This window comes from Pleuronectes platessa, chromosome 10 (assembly GCF_947347685.1).
Source record: "Pleuronectes platessa chromosome 10, fPlePla1.1, whole genome shotgun sequence".
Lineage (NCBI taxonomy): Eukaryota > Metazoa > Chordata > Actinopteri > Pleuronectiformes > Pleuronectidae > Pleuronectes > Pleuronectes platessa.
The window spans coordinates 15640068-15666156 of NC_070635.1; the positions used below are offsets into that span (position 1 = coordinate 15640068).

Sequence of the window (26089 nt, forward strand, 5' to 3'; positions counted from 1 at the left end):
GACATTTTGGTAAAATACAATACTTTATGGGAACAATTTCTTGAATAAAGAAAGGAAAATAAAATGTTTTACCATTTGTCATAAACTGTTTCATGCCACTCGAATCGCTCTTAAATTTCCACTTCAAGCACTGTGAGCAGGCCCTTTCTGACTCTGCTTCAGTAACCCTTGTTGTTTTGGTGCTGTAGTTTTTCAGACTGTTGCCCACCAGCTATCTGACTGGCCTGAGAGGAGCGTCCTCCACAATATAGAGAACCTGCAGAGGAGACGACAGAAGAGGAGGTGAGTTAGTGTCTTTTTTTGCCAATTCTGCCTCAAGTAGGGTCTCTAATTCATAATATTTCTGACCATCACTATTTGTGTTTTAGATTTGGACTGTTAGGTCCAGGCTCTAGCGACAGCCTGCTTGGTCCCAAAGATGGTCAGAAGGCTTCCTGTGCTCTGCTCGATGCCAAAGAGCTTCTCAAACACTTCACAGCCGATGGTTTGCCGACTGGGGAGCTCCAACCACTGGTTATCAATAGAGGGTAGGTTCATTCTTCTTGTCTGGCTTCATGTTGAGCAGCACCTCGTCATCTGATTAAAGTGTGTTTTATGGGTTTGTTTCTAAGATATTTCGGATTGACAAACATTTACTGCGGCTATAATGAGTATTTGATTATCATCATTAGCCTTTAACAGCAGCTTCTGCCTTCTTAGGAAAATGATTGAGCTGGGTATTTAGCAGAAAATTAAGCTTTTTCCACAGTAGCAGAATCATGTTAAATATTGCTCCAGAATAATGAAGAGAACATTCAATTGAGATGCAAGACAGACACACAACAATTTTTCTTCTCTCTCCCACTTTCTGTCTCTGTTCCCCTCTGTCTGTCGTCTCGCTCTCTCTGTCCGTTCAGTACGAATGTGTTTCAGTTGACACCAGACCTCTCTCCAAGAAGAGTCAGCAACATGTCCTTCAACCAGGTCTCAGCCTCGCATTACCACGGCTTAGAGTAAGTTTCTTTAAGTGTGTTTACCTCTGAAATATTACATTACAGCCATGTAACTTTTAACTTGATCAGTATGAGCCTGTAACTAAAAGCCACAGCCTCAATAGATTCATCGTTTAATACCATTATGATTTTTAATTGATTTGATTTATTTCTCTAGGTTCTGTCTGGACAATCAACGCTCCTTGGACCGGGACCAGGGCTTTATGCGGCTCCAGTCCCGTCTGATTCGGCACGAGACGCAAACCACCTGCTCCAAAGAGCCGTGTGCCCTCCCATTCGCCCTCAGCCCCGCCCCTTCCCCTGCTGTGATGTCCGAACCAGGAAGTGTGCCTGACGGAGAGACTCTGCAGAACGCTGACGTGGCTCGACTCAAGCGCAGGTCCTGGGACACGGAGGTCACTGGAGGTCATCCTCGCAAGAGGTACGATGATAGTGCATGCTGCTGCTTTTGGTTTAGTTGTACGTCTTTGTAAAACATGACATGTGATTAAAACATAAGGGGCTCAAAAAGTGAAAGAAAATAAATATCATGTTAAAGATTCACAAAAGTGGATAGATGATTGATTGATTTGTTGATCATGTCTTGCTGGATTACATGCAATGCTATTACTCTGTTGTTGGTAAGGTTTACAGTGTTTATGTCTGTATGATCTAGGTTGGTGAAGTCGGAGAGCAGTGACTCCCTCTGTTCTCAGAGCAGTGGCAGCAGTGGGACACACCACGCCATCAGGTCTCTGAGACAACAGCCGAGCAGATCTGTGTCCATCAGTGCTTCTTCCTCTTTAGCCTCTTCAACAAGACGCACATCCTCAGGTGAAACAAAAAAACTCAACCTGACATGGAAAGGGACTAGAATTTCTTCTTCATTATCTTCTATCCCGTGTAATAAATCCTATAATCGTGCAAAGTTTAAATGAATTTCTTTTGTATATTATTATGCATAACATGAAAAAAATACAACTTTATCTGACTTGTACGTTTGCTACATGCCAGGAGGTCTGATTCATTCTGGCTGATGTTAGGCAGAGCTATGCTTGGATTTTACATGAGGTCACAAAAAACATTCATTAAAATGAGAATGGTGATTAGGTTCACAGGAGAGTCAGGCAGGTGTCAGTCAAACTCTGAACACACCCTTTCAAATTTGCAGCATGTTGCATAGACTGTGTATAAAGATGGACAACATGACAGCTCACCTAAAGTGGAGCCAAAGCCTCTTCAGTGCCCCCTGGTGGCTGGCTGCAGTTTTGAGAATAAACGGCAACCTCCATGTTAGCAACTGAGATATTGCAGAACTAAAATTCAAAATTTGCGTCAAATTAATTTGTATGAGTTGGTTTCTGTCATTTGAGGTGGTTATTGTCACACTATTGTTTTGTCAAGTGTTCATTTTCCCCGTATGTTTAGTATTTATTACTAGTTTAATTCTATAGAAATATTGAAGCTGACTCGCAAGAGGTCAAACGTGTATATCAGCAGTACCTTGCTACCCCCCCTGCTCCATTCCCTACTTTGCTGACTTCGGCACGAAATAACATCATCAGCTAAAGATGGCATCACTCATTTCTGGAATATTTGGGCTTCCGTTCTAGTGAAGTTGGAGGAAGAGAGAGGAAAAAGAGAGAGAAAGTGGATTTTCACTTGGTTAATATTTTCTTGACTCATTATTAATTTTCTTCACTTTACTCTTCAGGTTTGGTGACTCACTCCTCTGCTGACAAACCTAAACCTCAGCAGCTGAAGACACAACAAGAGCAATTAGAGGAGAAACTTGCCAAAGAGTCACGTTCACAGAAACACAACAGGGTGAGTGTGTGCGTGTGAGCGTGCGTGTTTGTGTATCTCATTTTAGAGGGATGGCAGGCTTTTCTTACTTTAATGTAATTACCAAACATAAAGTGATTATGTAAACGCACTCATGCTTAAGAACTAATTCAGAGTAATTGCATCCATAGAAAGAAGTTGTCATCACATCATGTTAAACTCACTTGTTTGTGCAAGTACATTCTTCTCACAGACGTATATATGAAGAAATACAATCCCTTATTGTAAAAGCCTTAGAAATAGTTAAATCGTTTTTTGGTTTATTTCCAAACTTAATTTATTTGGTATATTTTTGGGTCATTTAGCCTTTAATAGTATGCAATGAAGGAGAGAGGAATTTGGCTTGAGGTTTGCATTTTTACATTCAAATTTAATTCTAGTGAAAATTACACCCTAGTAGCTACGTTTCTTTTAAGGTGAACTGTGGTTTATTGCAGCTTTGTTTTGGTTTCATAGCTCTGACCATTTGCTCTACATATTATGATTAGTTATGCCAGTATGAAATGTTAATGCCACAAATGTTGTTGCCGAACATAAAAATAAAAATAGTGAAATAGTGAAATTGGATTATTAGAGCTGGAATATAGTAAAATCTCCTCATACCATGTTTGCCTTGAATCTTTAAGTGAAGAACTAATACACTTAAAACGACATGAATAATGTGAGGAATAGCATTAGGTGTATATGCCCCCCCCTCCCCCTCTCAGCATTAGATCTGAGCAGCCATCAACTAACTGCGCTCCAGCAGGTCATAGTTCCCTCAGCCTGGGTTTGTTTTCCTGCTGTGGACAGGTCACCTCTGTTTGACAGGCTGAGGATTCTCTGCTGTGGCAAAACCAAAGCTGCTAATGAAGACTGGAGCTCTGTGCTGTGTTCAAGGTGCCCTCTGGAAACAACAGTCGCTCGTTGTTAATGACGTAACACAATATGCTGGTAGTGGGGCTTCTGGTCATGTGTGTTAGCATTGTACTTATTTAGTTAAACATGGGTCTGCGCTCAACAAAGTTCGCAGCAGTTAGTTAGTACATTTTATATTATCACAACTGACAGGAGCAAATGCTGAAGTCACTATATAAAGCTAAGTAAACCATAGTTTTCCTTTATGCTCATATTTAATTAGCACTTGTTATCTACAAAAGAAGTGTTCATGCTCACCACTAACCTTATTCTCACTCACTCACTCACTCACTCACTCACTCCGACAACAAATGTAGCCGACAGGCCCACAACAAAAAACACACACTGACAAACAGTGTCTCTTTGACAGATGGGAATTTTTCGAAGAGCTCCACCAAAGACAAATGTTTGACATGTGATCACTTTGAATGTGTGGGTTGCATCATAATGTTGTGACAGGAGCACTTTAACAAATACACTATTATGATGTCACTTGCTGCCCCCCCCCCCCCCCCCCCCCCCCCCCCCACACACACAGACAGACACACACTTTCTGTGTATTGAATAGTTTACACACAAAAGCACACACATAAACACACACACACACACACTTTCTGTGTATTGAATAGTTTACACACAAAAGCACACGAATGGACACAAGCACAGGTACGTACACACACACACACACACACACACACACACACACACCTCTGTACAGTTTGACGTTGCCCCCCCTCAGCTCACAATCTGCATCCCAACCATGACTCGTTCAGATTTATGCTTAGTATTCAAACAGTCTTATCACCTGAACCCAAGTTTAGGTAAGAACACTCGGCCCTATTCAGAACTAACGACAGCAGTTTATTCAGGACAGAGATTAAAAGCTGTGAGACTGAGCGGCTCCAACGCTTCCTCAGAATAATTTATAGTGTTTCCTTAGAACAGTGGCCGTGACAAGATTAATGGTGCATCTATTTATTTCAGGAATGTGTTTTCCCCTGTCAACGCCAGCGGTGAAATATTTGTATGTTTCTACCTGTGAGCTCACATGTGGAATGTAAAGACCTGTGATTCAGTGCAAGGACGTCTCCCCCAACCTTCAGTACTTTGACATGCTTTCTTTTTAAAAGGGAGACGTTCTCTCGAGTTTCTCTGATACGGTTTAGGATTAGCTGCTTTGGGAATAAACCAAACTAGATTTAATGTTTTTTACAGCTGTGCTTATAAAAGAGTGTGTGTCTGTTTTTGTGTCTTCAGATGTTGCAGGAGGTTGTAGTTAGGGCACTCAAACATCACGGGATCACTGCAGAGCATGAGTGCTTTGAGGCCTGCAGCAGGAGACTGTTTGATATCTCCAAATTCTATCTCAAGGTGAGTCTTTGCACCGCTGCTGCACGGCTCTTTCGATTTGACAGTTTGTTTGGATGCCTCAGTGCATCAGGCACATGGAGTACAGTTTTGAACATGTGTTTTATTACAGATCCTCATATCAAACTGAGCCGTTCATAATTCAAGTAGAAGTATTTCTTCAATACACACACTTTCGACAAATTTCTTTTGTGAGTCCTTGTGAATCTTAATCAGATGTTATATAAATACTGCCGTAACTCAACTGCATTACTCAAAACTCTAAAATAAATTATGTTAGTGAAGGAGTTTTTATCATTTTAGCTGTTTGATTTAATGTAGAACTTTTCCATATTTAGCATATTTATTTATGCAGAACTGCAGGCAGCTCAGGACCAGCATGCATCTGGGAGGTCTAAGGTCGAACCAACAAAAAGACAAAACCTGCTTTAAGGCATGCACTTAAGTCTGAACATTTTCCAAAAATGTTCCTGCCAACCCTAAAGCAAAATGTCTGAGTGTGAACATTTCACAGGACATGAAACTTCATATCGCTGAGTTTCAACTCCTTCATTGATTTAGCCAAAATGCTTCTAGAGATGTTGTTAATAGTGCTGTCAAACGATTAAAATATTTAATCGCGATTAATCGCATTTATTTCATAGTTAACTCGCGATTAATCGCAAATTTTGATCTATTCTAAATGTCCCTTCATTTTTTTTTTTCCATCATTTTTTTTTCGTTTTAATGCTCTTATGAACATGGAAAAGTGAATTGGCTTGCTTTATGCAAATGTTTTATTTTATTGAAAAACAACATTGCCAAACAGGGCGATACAAAATAAAATTATAAAGTGCACATTTCAGGTAAACAAGGACTCAGCCTATAGTGCAGCTAAACCATGGCTTAATATCTTCTTTTTTTCAAGTTTGCTGTGAACATAGCATTCAGAAACTCTTATTTCAGAAACAATGAACCGTAACAGTTAGGTTACCAATAAAAGGTAAGCCTACTACTTCTTTGCCTTCAGTCAGCTACTCAAACAGGCAAGCAACAAAATAACAAACAAACAAAATACACAGGCAAGTGTCGGCCTACTTTGAAATAAATTAAACAAAGAACTTTGTAGGGGCTATTTGAGTCCTCCCCATATTTGTGGAAAATGTATGAAATAAGAAGTACCCTATTTTTAAATAAATACAAACATATAGCTGCAGCCTAATAGCTTAAAAATATATATTTTAGTTGGCGAAATATTAAAACAAAAAGCGAGAGCAGGTCAGACCGGAGGCAAACACAGATACTGAAGATCGGTAGAAACCAACTGCAGCTTCTGCTCTGATCAAGACGCTGAGGCGCTGATCTCTGATCAGCTGAGACCAGAGAAACTCTGTGTTTTCACTGTTTCCATAGTTAAGAGGCAGTCAGTCACTGAGCGTGACCGACTTCACGTGAACGAGCTCTGATCTCACTGTGTCTCTCTGAGTGAGTGCGCGGTGGCGGTGGGCGGAGCCGCCGGGCGGAGCCGCCGGGCCGTGCCCTATCTGGGAGCGCACACACACACACACACACACGTGTGAGAGTTGGGAGCTCTGCGTTAATCTCGCGATAAAACATTTTACGGCGTTAAAATGGGTTTGCGTTAACGCCGTTAATAACGCGTTTAACTGACAGCACTAGTTGTTAACTTAAAAATAAACATCACAGCTAAGTCAGTCTTCTTCTCCCACCATCTTCAACGGGCTGTCAACAAAAACTATTTCCATACGTCATGTCCTGTCTCCTGCATCCTCTGTGATGGTGTCACTCCCCGCCTTAACGTTCCAGATAGTTTCTGTTGTGAAGGCGTCTGACCTGACCAGTGTTTCTGACGTGGACATTACCCAGAGTTCATGACAACAGGAAAAGGCTGCACAGTTTATTCTCATTGTTCTAGTGACCTGTTCAATTCAGGTTTAGCCTCTAAATTCTGTCTCATCTACTATAATTGACTTTGTATTTTATCAACTCGTCATTTGTTGTATCTGTTAAAGTAACTAGTTACTATAGTTGTCTGATAAATGTAAGGGAGTAAGAGTACAATCCCTGTCTCTCTGGAAAAAAAGGACCTCAAAATTGTGCTTAAGTCGAGTACTTGGTACTTAAGTAAATGTACTGAGTTACTCTCCTTCACTGCACGTCAGTAAAGCTTTGCTGACAGACCACAGCATCTTACATTCTGTACAAATGGCTCCTACCAACAGTAAATACCCACTGCAGTTCAAATGAGTCAGTAAGATGTAGAGCTCATGTGAACGTACTGTTTCAGTGACTTTTGTTGTTGTTTGATCTCAGGATCTGAAGACGTCTCGGGGTCTGCACGATGAGATGAAGAAGGCCGCCGGCAGCAACGCCAAACAGGTGATGTCACCAAACACTAGTGCTTCTACACTGGACTTTAGTTGTTAGCAAGTTACAGGCTTAAAAATGTTGTCTTCTGTTCCTGCAGGTCATCGACTGGGTGCTGGAGAAGACTACAGGGAAGTGAAGACAGATTTTAAGAATAAGTGGGGGGGGGATTATTTAAAAATATTTTTATCTTTGTTTGTTTTATCCTTTTGTGAGGGAGGATCCAATCCTTGAAATGTTCAAATTGTGTCACATTTCAACACAGTATTATGTTGTATATTATATGTATTGTTTTATCGTTTGGTTTTAAATCGCTGCCTTAAGCCTATTTATACAGACTTAATCTTGTTTTCATTTTATTTGACTGTCTCACTGAGGAGATAATCTGTCTGTGCACATATTTCTTATGATGTATCCTAATTTTTGAGTTTTTATGTGTGTGTGCGGTTGTGTGCTCGTCCAGCTCGATTTAAACCCACTGCTCACAAACGACAGTTCACTCTGCTCCAGCTGCAGAGGAGACACGCGGCTTTGTGGCGGTTTTCAATCGCGATTTTAAACTGTTTCCCACTTGTTCATCGTGTTTCTCAATATGATACTAATTTTATGGCTTTATAAATGTGTATATTTTATCTCTGTGTTTTATATTTTATGATACAATAAAGAACTGTTGAATCTTATTTGGTGCCCAGTTTGACTTCCTGATCAAAGCCTGAGCCGGCGGGTTAAAGTGTGAGTGTGTTGAGAGAAAATATCCGCGAGTGTGTGTCGTCTCTAAGAAGCATGTGTTGCATTATCGGCGCTGACAGCGAACAGCACAATCTGGATGGTAGCTGTTGTTCACACAGTGAAAACAGAGCCACGAGTCGTGCAGCCCATGATGCAGTGCTCATTACCACTGACAGTCAGATTTGTCCTGGTTGGACTATTTGTCCTCCATCACCACCGTGAGCCTCAACACACACAGCCAGCTGTTCCACTTTAACCATGCTGTCTTCTCTCCACCATGCGGCTGTGTTAATGTAGAGGATCTGCTTTTTTGAGAAGCTGGAAAGATGGGGCACTTTTCTACGAACCGGAACGATTCACTTGTGTTACAGCATTTCAAGTGTCTACAGAAAGTCTTAACTGACAGGTCACTGTTTTCTTGGTAAGTTTGGAGGGAAAGGGTAATTTGGTGATTATTACTGGGAAGAGAACAATTATACTTCAATGAATTTCTCCATTCAGTTTACTGAGTTTTACTCAATACTAACGTGTTGTTTGAAATACAATTGTTAACATAAAATAATATCCCCCATTATTAGTCCCACAATGTAGACGATAACTGCACTATAGCAGCAAAGGGGAAAGTAAACCTAACAAACCAAATAAAAAAAATATATATCATTAACCATAAACAATAGCAGTAATATAAATCGTAAAACATACTGAGATTTGAAATATTTATTGAGTCATTTACTACCTGTAAATTAATTAAAGGTTTTTGCTAAATGTTATTCTGCATTTAATTAAGTACAGCACTTGAGTAAATGTACTTAGCTACTCTCCACATGTTAGCCATGAATGCTTAATCTGTTACTGAATAACAGCAATAAGTAATTTAATGAATATTGAATAATCAATTATGATGTAAAGTAACTGACCTGCTGTTCACTGACAAATTTGAAATAGTTTGTTAGCTTGAACCAACTAAACTCAGTTTTTCCAACATTTATTGTCAAATCACTTGAAATTACAAATTGCTATTCACAGTTGTTGGTAGACTATTGTCGTATTGTGTGTCAGTAAAGATCTAGTGAGTCAGACTTGTTCTCAATGTCACTGCTTTGTGCTCATTGTTAGACTATCTCCAAATATAGTGTGTTTTTCACTCCGTGTAACCTCACATTTTCATTGTGCGTTTTTTTGGGGAACGTTCTGAGTTTGTATCCATCAGTGTGTGAGTACCACAGAGCGGTCAGGGTGAGATTATGAAAGCTTTTTATCTGCATGTGTGGCTTGTATCACAGTGGACCAACAGAAGAGATAATACAGTTACACTGAGCCTCATTCATCTGCGTCACACACACACACAGACACACACAAGCCTTGGTAGAAAATGACCACATAAGGGAAATACACAGAGGCTGTGCAGAGGGGGAGACAACAAACGCTGCCACTTATCACTGTAGTTCTTTGTTTAATTAGATAAGAGTAACCCGACCCAAACTCCTTGTATGGACACTTTTTCAAACTCGTGTTTCTGCCGTTCTGAAACTTGACACATGTCAGATACTTAAAATCTTCAGACGAGGACAAAACACCAAACCGGAGCTGAAAGATTTCTGTGCAACAACAAATCCTCAAAATAAAATCTGCAGACCTTGTGTTTCCCCCCTTATCGGTTTTAATCTGTGGACACTAAATGATTTACACACTTCTTCTGTGGGCCCATTAAACGGAGACAGCAGAGAGTAAATGAGCTGGCCATCTGTTGTGGCTGCTGCTTGTTGCAACATATAAAATAAATGTTATTAATGGTCAGGGGAGGTTTTCGGTCCAGAAGCTCGTCTTTCGGCTGCTGGAGGGATGAGAGAGATGAGGGATGATGAAAGAGAAGGAGCAATGTGAATAATGTAATAAATAAAAAAAACAGGCTGAATAGGCTCCTGAAGGGTTTGGGAGACAGAGGTTTTGTCTTTTGTCTGGGAGACTTAAAGGGATAGTTCACGGAAAAATGAAAATGCACTCCATCTACTCACCACTATGCCGATGGAGGGATGACTGAAGTGTTTGAGTCCACAAACCACTTCTGGAGCTTCAGGGGCAAACAGCGTTGCAGCCAAATCCAATACAATTGAAGTCAATGGTGACCTAGACGTAATAAAACAACAGACAAAATTTAACATGCCTCCATACTGCTCGTGTGGTGTGATCCAAATGTCCGCAAGCCCAGGCATTCATATTTGAATCTGTGTTATCTTCCTACGAGGCTCATTCACGGATCCCTTCACTTCATATAACATGTCTGCTCTGTCATGTCTCCTGAAAGCTGCTTTCATGCACTGACGTCCAGACATTTCCCGAAATTTTCCAGAGGGGCGGTATTTGACAACGCAAATGTCAGAGTAATTTGCTCTTGAAATTTCGCCACAACCTTTAATCTCAGGATGAAACAGAGGTGCCCTGCACGTAGAGACTGAGATTTAAGAGTGGCAGATTAAAGAAAGGCAGAGGACTAAGAACAGAGCCCTGGGGTACTCCATATTTATGTCTGTATTCTGTGGTAAGGACACACTTATGATACCATGCCTGAGATGCATAGCTGGCTTTGGTAATACCATGACCCTCTGTATAAAAAAAACCTGCTTATATATGAATAATGTGCCTCCGTTCTTTGGTGGGTTTCTCCAGTTTAACTTGTTGCTGCAGTGCTTCCTGTCTCAGTCATCATCAGAGTGTAAGGATTTGATTTGTTATCTTCTTGTCCCGTTTCTCCAGCAGGTCTACATGTTCCCTCTCTCTCTCTGAGGTTTATTCCCTTTTGTCAAGTTGGCCCGGCCTCCTCAGTGTTTGACTAAAAGTCTGATCATGAAAGAGTAAAGAGCAGAATAAATCTCCAGGTACTTCACGTGTGAGCCTTTCCTGGAGTTTACATGAACCCGTGCTCGTCCCGTCCTGTCTCATGGTTGTCAGCAGGTGTCCTGTGACGGGCAGAGGTGCATTCGAAATCCCACTCTGCCGATCAAATCCTCTGGTAACGACATGAAACGCTCCTGTGGTGTTCAAACTACACAGAGTGATGACCGCCTCACCTCCCGTCGCTTCTATTTTCATGACAGCAGGCCGTACCTGTGGGATCCATCAACCTGTGCAAGAAAACACGCGACTGCACACACACACACACATTTATGCATCCCTGTGCTTCCAACACAAAGAGCAGTCACTAAGTCACTGAGTGAGTGAGTGAGACAGGGCATGGCAGCTCCTGACTTCCTTTGTTTCACACACACACACACATACACACACCCTTTCCTCACCCCTCGTCTCTTTTATCATCAGAGGCTGGCACTTTGTGTGTCTTTGTGCGAGGGAGACAGACGCGGGGAGGGCACGGTGTTTCTCCTTCACAGTGAGGGTAAGTCGGTGAAAGGCTCGGCTGGGCACAGGCAGTGCGAGCGAGTACTCTCATGATTCGAGGCCGCGTAGGTTGCGTGTGGGCGGCTGTTTGTGAGAGTAGCGGAGCTCGAAGCGCAGGCCTCATCAAGTGGGGGGGGGGGGGTCACAGCAGCGACCTCACAATTCAAACAGGCCTCTGTCTGTCCTCTAATGTTTTCAGACAGTGTGTCCTCGGGTGCGTGTCTGTGCAATGCTGCAGAGAAGGGTACCCGTCCTCTTCTGGCGATGACCCTTTTTCTTTACTTCCAAATAGCACATTTTGTAGGAACTGCTGAGTCAGCACTGCAGGAAAGGACCACACGAGAGACTGAGGCAAAACAAAAGCTGTTCATTCAGAGCCCAAACTCACACAAACAAACAAACAAACAGAAGTCACGGAGAGAAGAATTAACTGTGTGCAAATGAACACAACTCTGGACGTTTATTAGCTGTCACACACACGCACAACCACACACAGTTAATGGCTGATTGCTAATTGATTTGGCTCTTTTCCAGCCCATTAAATCTGACAGCTGAATCTCTCTCTCGCTCTCTCTCTCTCGCGCTCTCTCTCTCTCGCGCTCTCTCGCTCTCTCAGAAATCCAGCTGTCTAGCTACATGCATGTTTGCACAGTTGTGTTGCAATTTCAACATTTGTCCGTCTCAGAGGGAAATTTGACCCGTTGCGTTTCTCTTTCACGTGATGCAACAGTTCCTGTTTGCAGACGTTCAGCGTCCCGTTGAGAGACAGTCGGGGTTAATGCTGATGAACACAAAGAGGTGGAGAAATCTGCAGGTAAACAAAGTCAGCTAGGGAACAATGTCAAGAGTTACGTCCACACTCCTTCCCCTCGGTATCCGGGATCTCTCCTTCGATCCGTGCATGCATGTATGAGAGAGAGTTAAGATGCCAGCTCATTACCAAGGAGCCAAGGAAAACAGTCTCAAGAGTTATGGTTGTGTTAAGCACTTGCTACAACTCAATTACTCTCAAGTTCTGGGGCTGGAGACAAATGAATGTTTGTTTTCTGAGCTGGTCAATAAATCACTTCCCGATCAATCTGCACCGACACTAATAAGCAGTAAATTAGTTCTCAAACCTTCATCTAAACTGTCCTTACAATAAAGCAGTGCCCGTTTCCTGTGCACTGCAGAGAACTCATGCTTTTAAAGCAGGGTCGAGTTTCAGATCAGTTCCGAAAGTGAAGGAAGAGAATGGTCTAATATCCATCTAATAATATACAAAATGATTGAGAAACAGTATAATTAAACAAATTTAGATGTCATTTACATTTTAATACTAGAATATGGCATATGCTTTATTTTACCAACAGCATCCATGCATTTCCCTGGGAAAATGGTGGAAATTCCTCCCCTCCAAAAACCCTCAAAATGTAATTGGTTCTTTCTTTACCCATATCACATCCTTTCACCAAGTTTCATGGAAATCTATTCAGTAGTCTTAGCGTGATCCTGCTCACAAACAAACAAACACACAAACAAACAAACGGAAGGGGTTGAAAACATAAGCTCCTTGAAGTACATTTCGGTTAATACACATTTTCCGCAGATGAGAAATGGATCGATCCCCACTGGAGATAATAAAAACAGAGTCATCATGTCAGTTTTGTTAAATACATGATTTATGTGCACAATCTGAGTTTCAAAACTAAGGTTCATCATTCTGAGTGACAGTACAGTAGCTGCCGAAGGCATCAGAGTGTTCTACACATCACCGCAGCCTTAGCTCAAAGCGCTCCTCTCCCCTTGAGGTCGTCAGTAACTGCTGGATTCTCCGTGGGCTCCAATGCCTCCACTATCTCTGAGTAGCAACAAAAACGATTATGTCTCTTCTACAGTGCGGTATGATTACAATGTGTGGGTCATTGTTCACAGTGTGCGTGTAAATGGTCAACGGAAGCGTGCTAGGATTTAATGGAGCGAGCGAACAGAAGAAGATTTGGCTGGTTGAGCCCAGAGCAATGTAGCCATCATAGCAGTCACACTGTTTGCTCCGTACTCCTCATGTTCATTTATTCCTCCCTAAATTAAAATGTTGCTTTTCTTCTCGGTCATCTGAAGGCACGAGTAAAAGACCTGGCGTCAGACCTCATCAGACACAGAGCAGCACACCGATTGGCTCTGCTGCAGGAAATCCAAAAGAAATGATGACCCACACTGTCGCACAACTAGAGCCGGATGCAAGGCTACTATGATGGCTACTGTGATAGTGACACAAAAATAATACTTCATGATGTGATTATGGCACCACTTGATTCAATGTGAATGTTGAGAATTACTATTTATTCATAGCAGATATTTGATTTAGGGGCAGTAGGCGATGGCTGTTTTTGTCTGTTACCCAGGTCAATGGGATCACACATTCTAAGAGTGCATGTATGTTGTGCTGACCTGGTTCTATCAAAACTACCAAATCTGCTCACTAGCACAGTGTGGACGAAAGAAACAGGATCAACTGTGAGCTTTAGATGTGCTGGTTGGTATATTTTTGGTTTCTTTCGGACAGAGGCTAACCAGGAATATCGTCTACATGACTTCGCACATGGTAAAGGTCGTTTTCATAGCATCATTTTCCTCTATGAAATCCAACTAGTGTCTGAAATTGATGAAACTAGGTTTATCTATGTGATTTGAATGTGAAACTTATTATTTCTGTTTAAAGCAGACCTAAGAAAGAATGAATCGTATTGCAAATTTATATCCTTATCATCAACCTCCATGTATATCGTGGAAAATTAAACAAAGTAAATGCCATCTGGTTCCTCAGTGTTTAGGACCAAATTTCCACAGAAGGCTATTATTGAACGCAGCATTTTTCAAAGTGAGATGCAAGATTTTCTCCGAGTGATGAATGGGACGGTGAATTTAAATGGGACAAAAGAGAAAGAATATTCAAGTGGATTCTACTTCATTTAACTGAAACCAAATCGTTAATACAGATGACATCACTGTCGAATCAGTCGAACTCTGAAATTCCACCAGATGGTCGCCGTACGCGGCCTGTGAAAAACAAATACTGAGGCTATTTGAATTTGAGTCTGCCGTCACATTGTGGGAATCTGTGGCGCCCGGTTTCAATGATGAATACTGATGCCGCTAACCAGACATCTCAGGGGACGCGGCAAAAAAAGACAAGCCCATGACAAATGTTTTTCCACAGTGTGCCAAAGTGTTTGTGGAAGAAAAATTACAAGTGAAATTCAGAGTGTCCTTTCAGAGCTAATGGGGAATAAATTATAGAAATGGTAAATGGAAGGCAGGGTGCCATTACGATGTGACTGAATTAAAAGTGAACTCATCTCGACCCCTGCTGTCCTTCGGATCCTGGACGTGACACAAAGGCCCAACCTGCTCCTGCCAGTGTGTCCCTCAGTCTGTGTTTCATATTTTTCTCTACTGTGGTTCTTCAGTCCATGCAGCCCTTAAAGGGAGGATTTGTCAAAGAGAAGAAATCTGTCCATTTCACTCAAAGCAAAACCAATTTGAATTGGTTTCTCCAGTGTTTCTTAACTTTAGAGTCGGAGACCCGAGAAAGGTTGATTTCCAGAAAGAAGCTACATTCACTCAGCTTGGGTCCCCCGGCTGAAGGAGTCCGACTGTGTGTGCTGCATGCGGGATGCAGACAGGTGGAGGGACAAGGTGGATTTCAGTTTTCAGAAGGTGGTTCAAATGTTCCTTCGGAGAGGCTGTCAGGCAACCAGACCCAGGCGGGCAATCTTAGCAGAGAGGAAGGAGTGGAGGATGAAGACGATTGGTTTTGGACACGAGTGGAGGTCCAGTTGCTGCAAGAAGAGGGAAGCAACAGAATTAAAACAGTAGAAGAGAATTTGTTAAGGTCATCAAACCATCCATGTATATTCAAAACTAACTCCACAGTCAACCGTTCTCCATGAGGCGGGGATTAGGCCATCCCATTTGTACACTGTACTCTGCACTGTAAACACACAGACGCCACGTCACTGTGACTAAAGCTCTGCTCAGAGCCTGAATCAACAGCGGGTGGTGGTTTCAACAGTATTATGACTCATATCCTGTTCCTCAGGCCTATATGGAGATTTAACCTATAAATTCAACATAAATAACAGTTAAATCCCTCTGGTTTAACAGTGAGCAACTTTCAATGGCTATACCTCATCTCCAGGAAACCCAGACCAGTGAAATGTGAGAAAACTTATACGACACTGGTCCACAAACATTCAGAAAGTCCGGATTTTCAGGAGTTGAGATGAATAAAGCTCTGCTGGCAGCATGGATCAGTAGGGATGGCAACGTTAGTGAGTCAGTCCATCACTCTGATCCAGTCGGAAATATCCCAGAGTTATTGGATAGATTGCCACAACTCTTTGTGCAGACATGACTGGAGCCAACTGAATCCCAACAGCTTTAGTAATCCCCTGACTTTTCATTAAGCGCCACCAGCAGTTCAGTGTTTATGGTTCTCACCCCCCCCCCCCCCCCCCCTCCTTCTGCCTAAGAGAGTGTGCTGCATGTGCACGATAGAGTATAAGCGAAGCAGATGAACACCCTATAGATAATGCTGCTAACTGAATAATAACAGTATAACAGGAGGACAAGGAGAAATTCTGTCTGTCTGTGTACGTCAAAACATTCATAAAGATTTTCCCATCTTCAGATTGCGGGCAAGATTCAGCATAGCCTTGGTAGACACTGTTTTAACCATGAACATTTATGCACCACCCTTCCCCTGGAAAAAATGAACAGATTGCCCTCTTGTTTTGAGTGAAAAGACTAAACCCACCTTTGGTACAGACATAATTTAAATCCTCCGCTGGACGAACTGCAATTACTTTAACTTTTCATCTTACACTCAGATTGTGAGAAAATATGATATGAAGTAATTTGATTTCAGGCCAAATATCTGCAAAATGTATAACATTTCCATGAGCCTCATCTGTATTGTCTGTTTAGCACTTATTAGCAAATGTTAGCATGACAACACAATTGTTGAACAAGGTAATTACTGATTTATACAGATCCTGCTTTGCACAGCATTCAGCACAAAGCACCATTGTGTCTAAATACAGCTTCTATGTGTTTGTTGGTCCAAAGTGCTTTGTTATTGCGTCACTTTCTGCTGCCTGAAATTGGATTTGCAACAATGTGCCTTAGCACACCTGGTGCTGGACCGGAAACAGACAGCTACACTGCGCTTCAAGTTCTTCTTTGCATTGCTCACTTTGGCCGGATGCAAGATAGGGACCACAGTCTTGTTTCTGTCTTTCTGATCAACCAGAGCAGTGTGTGAAATTGCTGTGACAAAATTCCTGCCACCTAATCACAGGACAGTCAGCACTGAAAAAGAGCTAGAACTTCTGCCCTGCGTTTCTATGCCTCCGCCAACAAAAACATGTGAGGCCACCAAGACCTTGACCTTTGACAAACAAATTCTAATCATGTCATCCTCCAGTCCAAGTGACTGTTTGTACCAGATGTAATAAAATTCCCTACGGTTGTTCCTGATATATCACATTCACAAGAACATGCGGTCACCGTGACCTTGACCGTATAAATCTGTTAGTCTGAGGGAATGTTTGTACCAAATATAAAAGATACTAAAGGGGCTGTGTTCACAAGACAAAACTGTATCTCCCACAATTGACCATCAAGTCATCTTATAACATTTTACTCGTTACTTTGTGTGTTGTCAATACGTGTTTTTGTGACCTTGTGACTTTTACTATCAATGTTATCGTGTTTGTTTCCATCTTTTTCCATCCACGAGCATCTTGGGACTTTTATAGAGCCTCGTCTGTGACTGTGCTGGGACTCAGAAACGCTACAGACGGTAAAATCTGTTCTGATAAGGTAGCCAACAGAGGGGTTCGAATCAAAGCTCGCAAGTCAATGCTTATTTGCCTTCAGCGTATACTGAGCAGTCTGACATGAATGCATGAATTGGAGAGTAGTCTGAAACAGAGCTACATGGAGACTGTCATACAGACAGATCGGGGGCCTTGATACAAAACACCTCGGCTTCCAGTTTCTAAATCCCAATCCCATAAGCCCAGAGAATAAATATTTTAGTTTTCACTTGAGTTCCCAGCATGCAGTCAATCACGGCGCTGTGGCTTTGTGAATGATGAAACATCAGCGTTGTTTTTCTGTGTAAAAACAATTTGTATTAGTGCCAGGGGAGCGGAATAAAAGAGCTGCAAGAGTTCAATCTCCTGTCTGTCACCCACATTAATATTCATATCAGCGTTAGATCCAGGAGGCTGACAAGTGGAATTCTTACAAACCGAGATAAGGAACATGTTTGCGTTTGGTGGTTTTCAGGTACAAACATTACGTTGGTCTTGATTACTTTAAGAGCGGCCCCTGAAACAAGAGCCACCTGCACTTCCACACGGTGAGAAGTAAAAAGATTAAACCTCTCACAGTAAGTGACAGGTCATTTTTTTTTTTAAAGAAAATTCCACTCTTGGACGCTCTTACCTTGGAGGGCCTGTGTTTGTGTGATTCTCTTTATTACATGAGTTACTTTGTGTTGAAGTGCTGTAATTCACTTTCTGCTGTAGCACTCTCCCTCCGCCTGGCTTCTAGAACTTCTGTACTTGTGTTTCGCTTCATTTCCCAGAAGAGTGGATATGAACTTGTTGTTGTTTACTGTGAGTTGTACACATCCACAGCCAAGTAGGCTCTATATTGTTTGTTTTATTTCCCATCATCATAACTTGTAACACAAACCTTCAAAAGCTCAGTTAATGGTATATTTCTAGAAGATGGAAGAAAACCATTTCAGCTCAGTCGGACTTAAGACAGAACAGCTGTGTGGGAAATTAAATTCAAACAGGAAAGTCAGTCCTGGGCCACATTTGCTAAACACAGAATTGAATTATGGTACTACTGCTACAAAATCAGCCTCTTTCATGGAGTTTTCCTACCTGTGGGCTTGTTAAATGTAGGTGAAGGTAGAAAGTGTTTTCGTATATTCAAATAAGTAACTCAGTATAATAATCTGTGTTTAGCAAGTTATACACTGATTATTATCCACTAAATTGAGACGTATAATGTAAAACCACTTACAGTTATTTATAGTAATGAAAGTTACAATATTCTTAGTTGGATATTTGCTTTACTTGAACATTTTCTCTTTCATTGTTCCAAGGAAACAACTGAGGACAACAGCGCTCCTATCAGAACATGTCTTATTACATTTTGTGCGTGAAAACATTAAGCTTTAGTTAACATGTATACATATATTTTTTAAAAACCACTCACAATCTCCCCCTCCTTCCCTCCAAAGTCGAGGGACAGCATGCGAACTCCGTCATCCGAGGACATCCTGAGTTTTTCGTAGGGGTAGGAGAGCAGCACCCTGGGCCTGGTGGGAGTGGGAGCTCCTCCCGCTTCCCCGTTCTCCCCATCGTCCAGTTTGGGGTCAGCCAGCACAGAGAAGCCCTGTTCGTAGTGAATCAACAGCCGGCACTCCTGACTCTGGTACATACAACCTGATGACACACAAAGATGATGCTTGTCATTGCTAACAAGACCGTTTTTATCCCTGCATTAATATTATCACAGATTAGATAAAGTGGAAATGTGAATCCTGGTTGTAGTGCAGTTACAATGATAAGTAAGTTAGAGTGTATGGAAAACACACAGATATATTTAAATAAATATTATGGACTTCAAAATTGCATTTCATCTGCGTCATTCCTTGGAAAGTCTGAACTCCCCTTTACTTTGAAAAGTTTTCTCTTGTCCAATAGCTTCAGTGCAGAGACATTCACTATGATTAATGTCTTATGAAAGTAAGTTGGAGTTTTGTACAAAATTATTTCATTTTCTATGTTATAAATATAGAAGATATGAACGCCATTTATGCAGATTGTTCCCAACATCTAAACTGTGGGCCTCTGTTTTTCATTTCATTACACACACACACACACACACACACACACACACTCACTCACTTTACGCACACACGAAAACATTCACTTGTTTTATTTAAATTTTTTATCAGAAGCAAGCAGCAATTATATTCAGAATATTCAGAATTCAATTGAATAACATTGACTCACTGCTCAGCTTCATATTGCACTGTGTAATACAGTGGATTTATTATGATTTGATAACAGAAAAAATACTTAAAACAATGACAACAAGATAGAATCTTGTGTTGTTTCAGCTTTCATTCTGATATACTGAGAATATTCTTGGTTTTCTTCTTACTTTCCATAGTACATAAATACAGTGTTTTATGGTTTCCTACTATTTATTATGCATTTATTATGCAAAGGCTATATCTAATGATCTGTAATGAATCCTACCTTCATGAATATTATAATGTCCAGAGGTTTTTCCACATTTGTACCAGTGAGGGTGGGTTAAGCCTCGCAGACAGCACCAGTTTTGGCATGAAGCGACTAAGAAACTGCAGGACGGCCTAACACACTACACTTTTCATGCTTTCCTTATTAAAACATATTGTACCATTTTGTTGACGGGAGTGTTCTATTTTTAATGCTGCTGCGGATGTCTTGTTAATACATAAGTAATCTGTGTCCCCTCTCTTAGCTGTGGATAACACATTACAATTCAGTGACAGATCTTCTTTTCACGTGCAGGCCGTTCGACTGAGAGCGTAATTTATGTGTTCTAGCACATACGAGAGCACATCATGTCCCACTCTCTCTCTGCTCACAGCATGTGTCTTGCTGGAAGCTGAGTGTGCTATCTATATCTGCTCTCACCTCTTTCTTTTGCCTCTGCTTTAATGAAGAACCTTTTTCCTCTCCACACTGCACTCAGTCTTATTTTATTCAATACCTTGACAGAGTTGCCCCCCCCCCCCCCCCCTCTCTCTCTTTCTCTCTTGACGACATCTGATCCACCAGGAGGAGTGGTTGTGTGACAAAGAGACGGCGAGCGGGTGGAGAGTAGTAATCTTTTCCATTGTTTGCTGACAGACTGAGCAGGATGTGCGTGTGTGTGTGTGTGTGTGTTCTTTAATCTTTGTGAGGACCCTTTTAAGCATAGATCCTACGGAGGAGACTTGGTTTTAGGGTTAAGGTTAAATTACGTTAAGGTAAGGTTAAGGGGCTAGGGAATTATTATGTGTGTGTGTGTATATATATATATACACACTGAGTGTCCTCATTAAGATAGAAGTACAAACGTGTGTGTATGTGTGTGTGTGTGTGTGTTTGTGTGTGTGTGTTGAGCATGTACAAAGAGGACAGCGTTGAAGTGTGTACTTATGACTGTGAGTGTGTGTGTGTAATGCCTCTTTGCTTGGAGGAATAGGAAGAACATTTTCCATTCGGCAGATCCTGAACGTTAGGACGAATGCAGATGCGTATAGGAGTATGTTGCCTCTCCTTCTTTGAGCTACACAATACCTATGGAAATGTGTTTACGTATACGTATGAGTGTGTGTGTTGTCGCCATTTGTGGGCCTGCTCCAGTCTTTTTTTTATCTGACTCCCAACAGCCTGTTTCTCCGTCTACTACGCCAAATCAAAACACGCTAATCGCCATTTACGCATCTAAATCCCTTCCTCGCTCGCCTCTTTATCAAAAGGCGATTATGAAACACACTGTTAATGAAAAGCACTGAAATATCGTATTCACAATTACAGACAGCGCTTCAAAGGTGAGTCGAATTTGTTTGATTACCAATCAGCAGTAATCGCTGTAAAAGTGATACGTTAATTAGGATTTTAAAAAAGAAGTTTGCAAAGTCAGAGCCTAAATTACCACCAGGCCCACAAACTGCAGATTTATTCATAATGCCAATGGGGGGCTGTCTTTATACGTCTAAATTATAGATGGAGCTTCATATCTGTGCAGCCACCCATCGATCCTTCCACCTTTAAGGGTCATGGGGGGTGTTGAGCCAATCCCAGCTGACGTTGGGCGAGACAGGTTGCACCCATGACAGGGGAAAGATAAAGAAACCAACCAAAACTAATCCAACTTTTCACTCTCACTTTCTCAACTACAAACAGCTTAGAGTCTCCAATCAATCACCCCCCCCCCCCCCCCCCCACCCCCCACCCCAATATGGCTGTGTTTGGACAGTGGGAGGAAGCCACCTGGAGAAAACAGCCTCAGGCTCAGTTCAGGCGAAGGAGCAGCTGACTGACATCAGCTGTTTCCACCATGTTGGCTACCAGCTCACCACTGACGTCCAGTTCAGATCCACGCCAGTGTCCAGAGCACAAACTGTTGATTGCTGCAGCCACATCTTCCTCGTATCAATGTGCTTTATTTTCCGTATTATCAAAAAATTAACACTTATTTCTGTTAAGTGAGGATTAGCTCTCCCAGCAGAATTCACATTACCGCTTAGTTTCTTTGAGAGCTCCCCCATAGAGCAGAGCCTGCTCCGCCGAACCTCACTGCATCGTGGGTTTGAGACTTTTTGATTCAGGAGAGCAGCAGAATATTACAATAATCCATCCTCTCCTTATCAACTGTGAGCCACACTGAGAACAGCAGGGGCGGGTTGATTAATCCATCAGGAAGTAATGTCGATAAGAAGGAAACTGTGAATCAAACGGAAAAATGAGGCACGCTCCCTGCCGGTTATACTGTTTTATATCCAAAAGAAACAACCTTAGTGATAAAAAAAGAAGGAGTCTCATAATGTGTGATATTATTGTGATGATGTATTATCAACATGGCAGGACAGAAGGCTCCCTAATGGCATAACAGCCATATATGGGGCAAAGAATGCGGGGTCTTTGTCGTGTCCGGGAGGGAAAATTAGACCCGAAACTTGACTCTTCCACCTGAGAGCCTTGATGTTTGGGGCAAGCCGGGTTTCCCACCAGAATACACTCACACACACACACACACACACACACAAACACACACACACGGATACACATACACGAACACAGAGAAAGGGGCTTTTCAGGCTGCAACAAAAGCCCTTCTCTCTGCCTGGCTGGTGAGTGGAAGGGGACAGAGGAGGGGAGGGAGGGGTGATAGTGATAACACCGAGAGAGGACCTGAATGAAAGGGGGCAAGAGAGGGACAGTGGGAGACGAGGGAGAAACCAACTCTGTCACCATAACAACAGGTGGAAGCGTTAACAGGTCATTAAAGGACACAGCCGTGGTTTTCTCAGCCGTTTGTTTGAAACTTGTAAATGATATTAGCAGCAGGTAAAGCACTTCAAAGTTTCAAAACTGCGTCCCACTGCGCTCATCTTCAAGTGTCACAGCAGGTTAATGGGTTAATTTCCCACACTGAGGCAAAATTGCTTTTTCAAAGTGCTCTGTTTACCTGGTCATTAAGGAAACCCAATCGACCTCAGAGACCGAGCCTTTACAGCTGTCACCTGTGACACCACAGGTCTGTAACAAGGAGCCGTAACTTTAAACAGGTGAACTTATCATAGAGTCATTTTCATTCTGTGGTTCAAGATCATTCTCGACATTGGAAACAGTAGATGAGAGAACAATGTCACTACTGTAGACTGGGCTGTACATAACAATGGAGGACATATTTCTATTCCTTCAACTATCCAGAATTCCAAAATATGCAAAGCCAATCCACAGCCAAAATATAACGGATACGAATCTTCGTCATCTTCAGCATTTAGAGCATCAAATAACGAATCAAAGGTAAAATGTAACACTTGAACAAGTGTGATAACAACTACCTACATGACAGATCTCATCTTAGAGAAACATTTACTTAATAATAATTTGACTTTTCAGTTTGGTCCATTTCCCATCCAGTAACAGTTTGGACCTGTATTGCATCCAGCCACCAGGTGGGGTCGAGACGTTTTGACCTCACGTTTGAGGAGCAGTCATGTCCAGCACAAGGTTCATTTAGAAGAGGTCATTGCCCCTTTCAGTAGCCGTTTAGCTTAGTTCACCCTATAGATGGAAACTGGAGCGAGCAACTAGCAAGTTTGGGTTTTGTATGAATTAAACTGTTATTATATAAACTGGGAGAGGTGCTGAGAGGGGGATTTTATTATCACTGTGCCGCACCAGGCTGCTTCACCATTTCACTTTTTCTCTACGCTGGTAATGACGTCAAACATGATTATGACATACAACAACAATAACGTCGGCAGATGGAAAATCCTACAGTAAATTCGAAACGTTAAGTATTAATACGTTACGGTAAAACACATGTTGAATGATCTTTAAATGTAGAAATAAACTAAAACTTAATAAACATGCTGGTTTGTCTCAGTTTGTGCTGTGATGCTCTGCTCATATCTACATTTGTACGTCAGGTTCGGCTTTTCCTGCTGCCCTCGCTCCGCTTGCCTCTCTTCCGCGAACGCAGTGCATGATGGTAGATATTGCTTGGTTAGTGACCACCGGTTTTATGTAATTTGTCATGATGCATTGTGGGAAACAATATAAGGCATAAAAATTTTTTTATAAACATTCGGACACCACTACAAAATGTCAAACTCACTATATAGTGCAGTATATTGTGATCAGTGAATGATGTCAGACACGGTACATCTGTAGATGAAAGGCAAGTGTAAGAATTGCAAGCTCCAGAAAAGCCTCCAAATTAATCTCTAGCATCAAACAATGTTTTTAATATTTTACAAAATGTATATCTCTCCACTCCCGTCACGGATAACTGCTGAGGATCAAACTATTGAGTTTTGTTATGTTCATTAAGACCGACAAGTGAGACAAACACAATAAAAGACACAAAGGCTGGGAAACTCAATGTTGTGACTACATTTTTTGCAATAACTTATCCTGCTTAAAATATCAATGTCACCTTTAAAAAGTCACATTGGACCCAGTGATAACAGAAATAACAGCAGGCCAAGTGCCGGTGACATTTGATTTCACATCTGAATAAATTACTTTCCTATTAAAATCCCTCAAAGAATGGCCTGCTGCCCTGTTCAGTGATCGAGAGCAAATCTATCTTCAGAGCAAATCTTTATCACGAGCCCTGACAGTGAATAAACCACCGCAATGATTTATCTGAATGTTACACAAATGAAAAGGCCATCAAGGTCAGCCCGACGTTTCCTCAAATGGCAACTGCTGAGAAATGTGTGAATCTACGAATTATCACCCTCCTCCTCAGGAAAGTTCCCCTCAGGGGAAACGGAAGACTAAGTGCTCACATCAATCGGTTTCTGAAAAGTGAAGGGATCCATTCGAGACAGAAATTCAATGGTGAGCGATGAAGAATATATAGGATTCCCATTTGTCTCATTCTTGTCTCCGACTCGTGTAGTATATCAGCTGTATAGTACAAAATTAAAGATGCTATAACAAATATTTTTAGCCCGTCTCTCAAAGGCAACGTCAGACTGACAGTGATACATTTCGTCTAGACTGAAATTTAAACTATTTGATGGACTGACATAAAATCAGAGTTTCTACAGAGTGAATCCTTAAGACCTGTAGATCCATTGACATCAAGCACCACCATACTGCTCCACCAAATTCAGAGGCAAGCTATTATTTGAGCTATCTGGGACATTTGCAGTGGGCACAGGGATGTCCTGTGTACCTGAATGGTCGTGTCTATTATTAGTATCACATGCTTGGCTAGACTAGATTTCCATTTTAAGAAGAAAAGGTGTTTTAAATATATGCCTCTGAGCTGGTGGCAGTTATGAATGTGGAAGGAAGGATGTGTTGACGATGCAACAGAAATGATGGACGCCATGATGCTGACAATATTTGAATGTTCTTTCAACAAGGCCTAAGAGTCTTCATGTGATGGTGGCACAGTGGACACTGCACAGGTCTACTGGACATTTCAAATTCTTGCTGATATCCTTACTTCAGTCAGATACAACATTCTCTTGTTTTTGTTTTGTCTTGTCTTGTGTTTGTGAATTTGATAAATCTGTGGCAGGTATTTCTTTTCTCCTTTGTTTAATTGCTGGTTGGACATAGCGGCAATATGAAAAGTAATAAAAAGTCATTAGTATTAGTGTGGACGTATATGTGGCAACCCACCAAATACAAGCTCCCCAGGGACAAAGAACACACAACTCATGTAGGCTCAGCTCTTTGGCTGTTAAAGAGCCAGTAAATACCCACGGAGTTAGTAAGGAGAGAAACATTCATCTCATTTCAATCAAACGTGACTACAAATGAAAACTAATGTTGTTGTTGTTGTACCTGTGGGGTGTATAAATAATAAGTTTGCTAACACACTCATTATATAAACGTGGTGTGACGGTGATCATTTGTCAGTGTTAACTTTATTTCCATTGTCCCCAGGTGTCCCAAAATCAATTACCTCAGGTTTGAACTTTATCTGTTGATTTCACTGCTACGACCGGTCGATACTGAGCAGCGTGCCTCCGTCTAGACAACGTTTGGTCATGGGACTAAACAAGATGTCCTCCTACCACTCGCATTTCCCAGCAAACTGCCGTAACATACATAATCAGATTGTCATCACACACCTCGGACGAAAATGGTAAATAACGCCCTGACTAAGGAGAGTTGGGGCCAGAGTTTGGTGACGATAACAGCTGACACCGAGGG

The 26089-nt window shown here is 41.7% G+C and overlaps 2 protein-coding genes across 3 annotated transcripts in view; one reads left to right on the plus strand and one right to left on the minus strand.

Annotated features, from left to right (window-relative positions):
* mtbp (MDM2 binding protein) overlaps positions 1-8116 on the plus strand; it is a 28476-nt gene extending 20360 nt beyond the window's left edge. Inside the window, exons 15-23 of one of the 2 annotated variants that reach the window (XM_053431682.1) lie at positions 189-282; positions 369-527; positions 897-992; positions 1150-1413; positions 1648-1805; positions 2686-2798; positions 4971-5084; positions 7395-7460; positions 7549-8114. In XM_053431682.1, the coding sequence (XP_053287657.1) occupies positions 189-282; positions 369-527; positions 897-992; positions 1150-1413; positions 1648-1805; positions 2686-2798; positions 4971-5084; positions 7395-7460; positions 7549-7587 (1103 nt within the window). In that variant the 3' untranslated portion in view covers positions 7588-8114. Of the gene's footprint in view, positions 1-188; positions 283-368; positions 528-896; positions 993-1149; positions 1414-1647; positions 1806-2685; positions 2799-4970; positions 5085-7394 lie in introns of both variants that reach the window. The other variant, XM_053431681.1, reaches the window with a different exon arrangement.
* Positions 8117-13209: 5093 nt separating this feature from the next.
* Positions 13210-26089, minus strand: part of sntb1 (syntrophin, basic 1) — a 36732-nt gene continuing 23852 nt past the window's right edge. The window contains exons 7-8 of the mRNA XM_053431684.1: positions 18852-19081; positions 13210-15391 (exon numbers count right to left, since the gene is read on the minus strand). Of these exons, the coding sequence (XP_053287659.1) occupies positions 15299-15391; positions 18852-19081 (323 nt within the window). The 3' untranslated portion in view covers positions 13210-15298. The remainder of the gene's footprint in view (positions 15392-18851; positions 19082-26089) is intronic.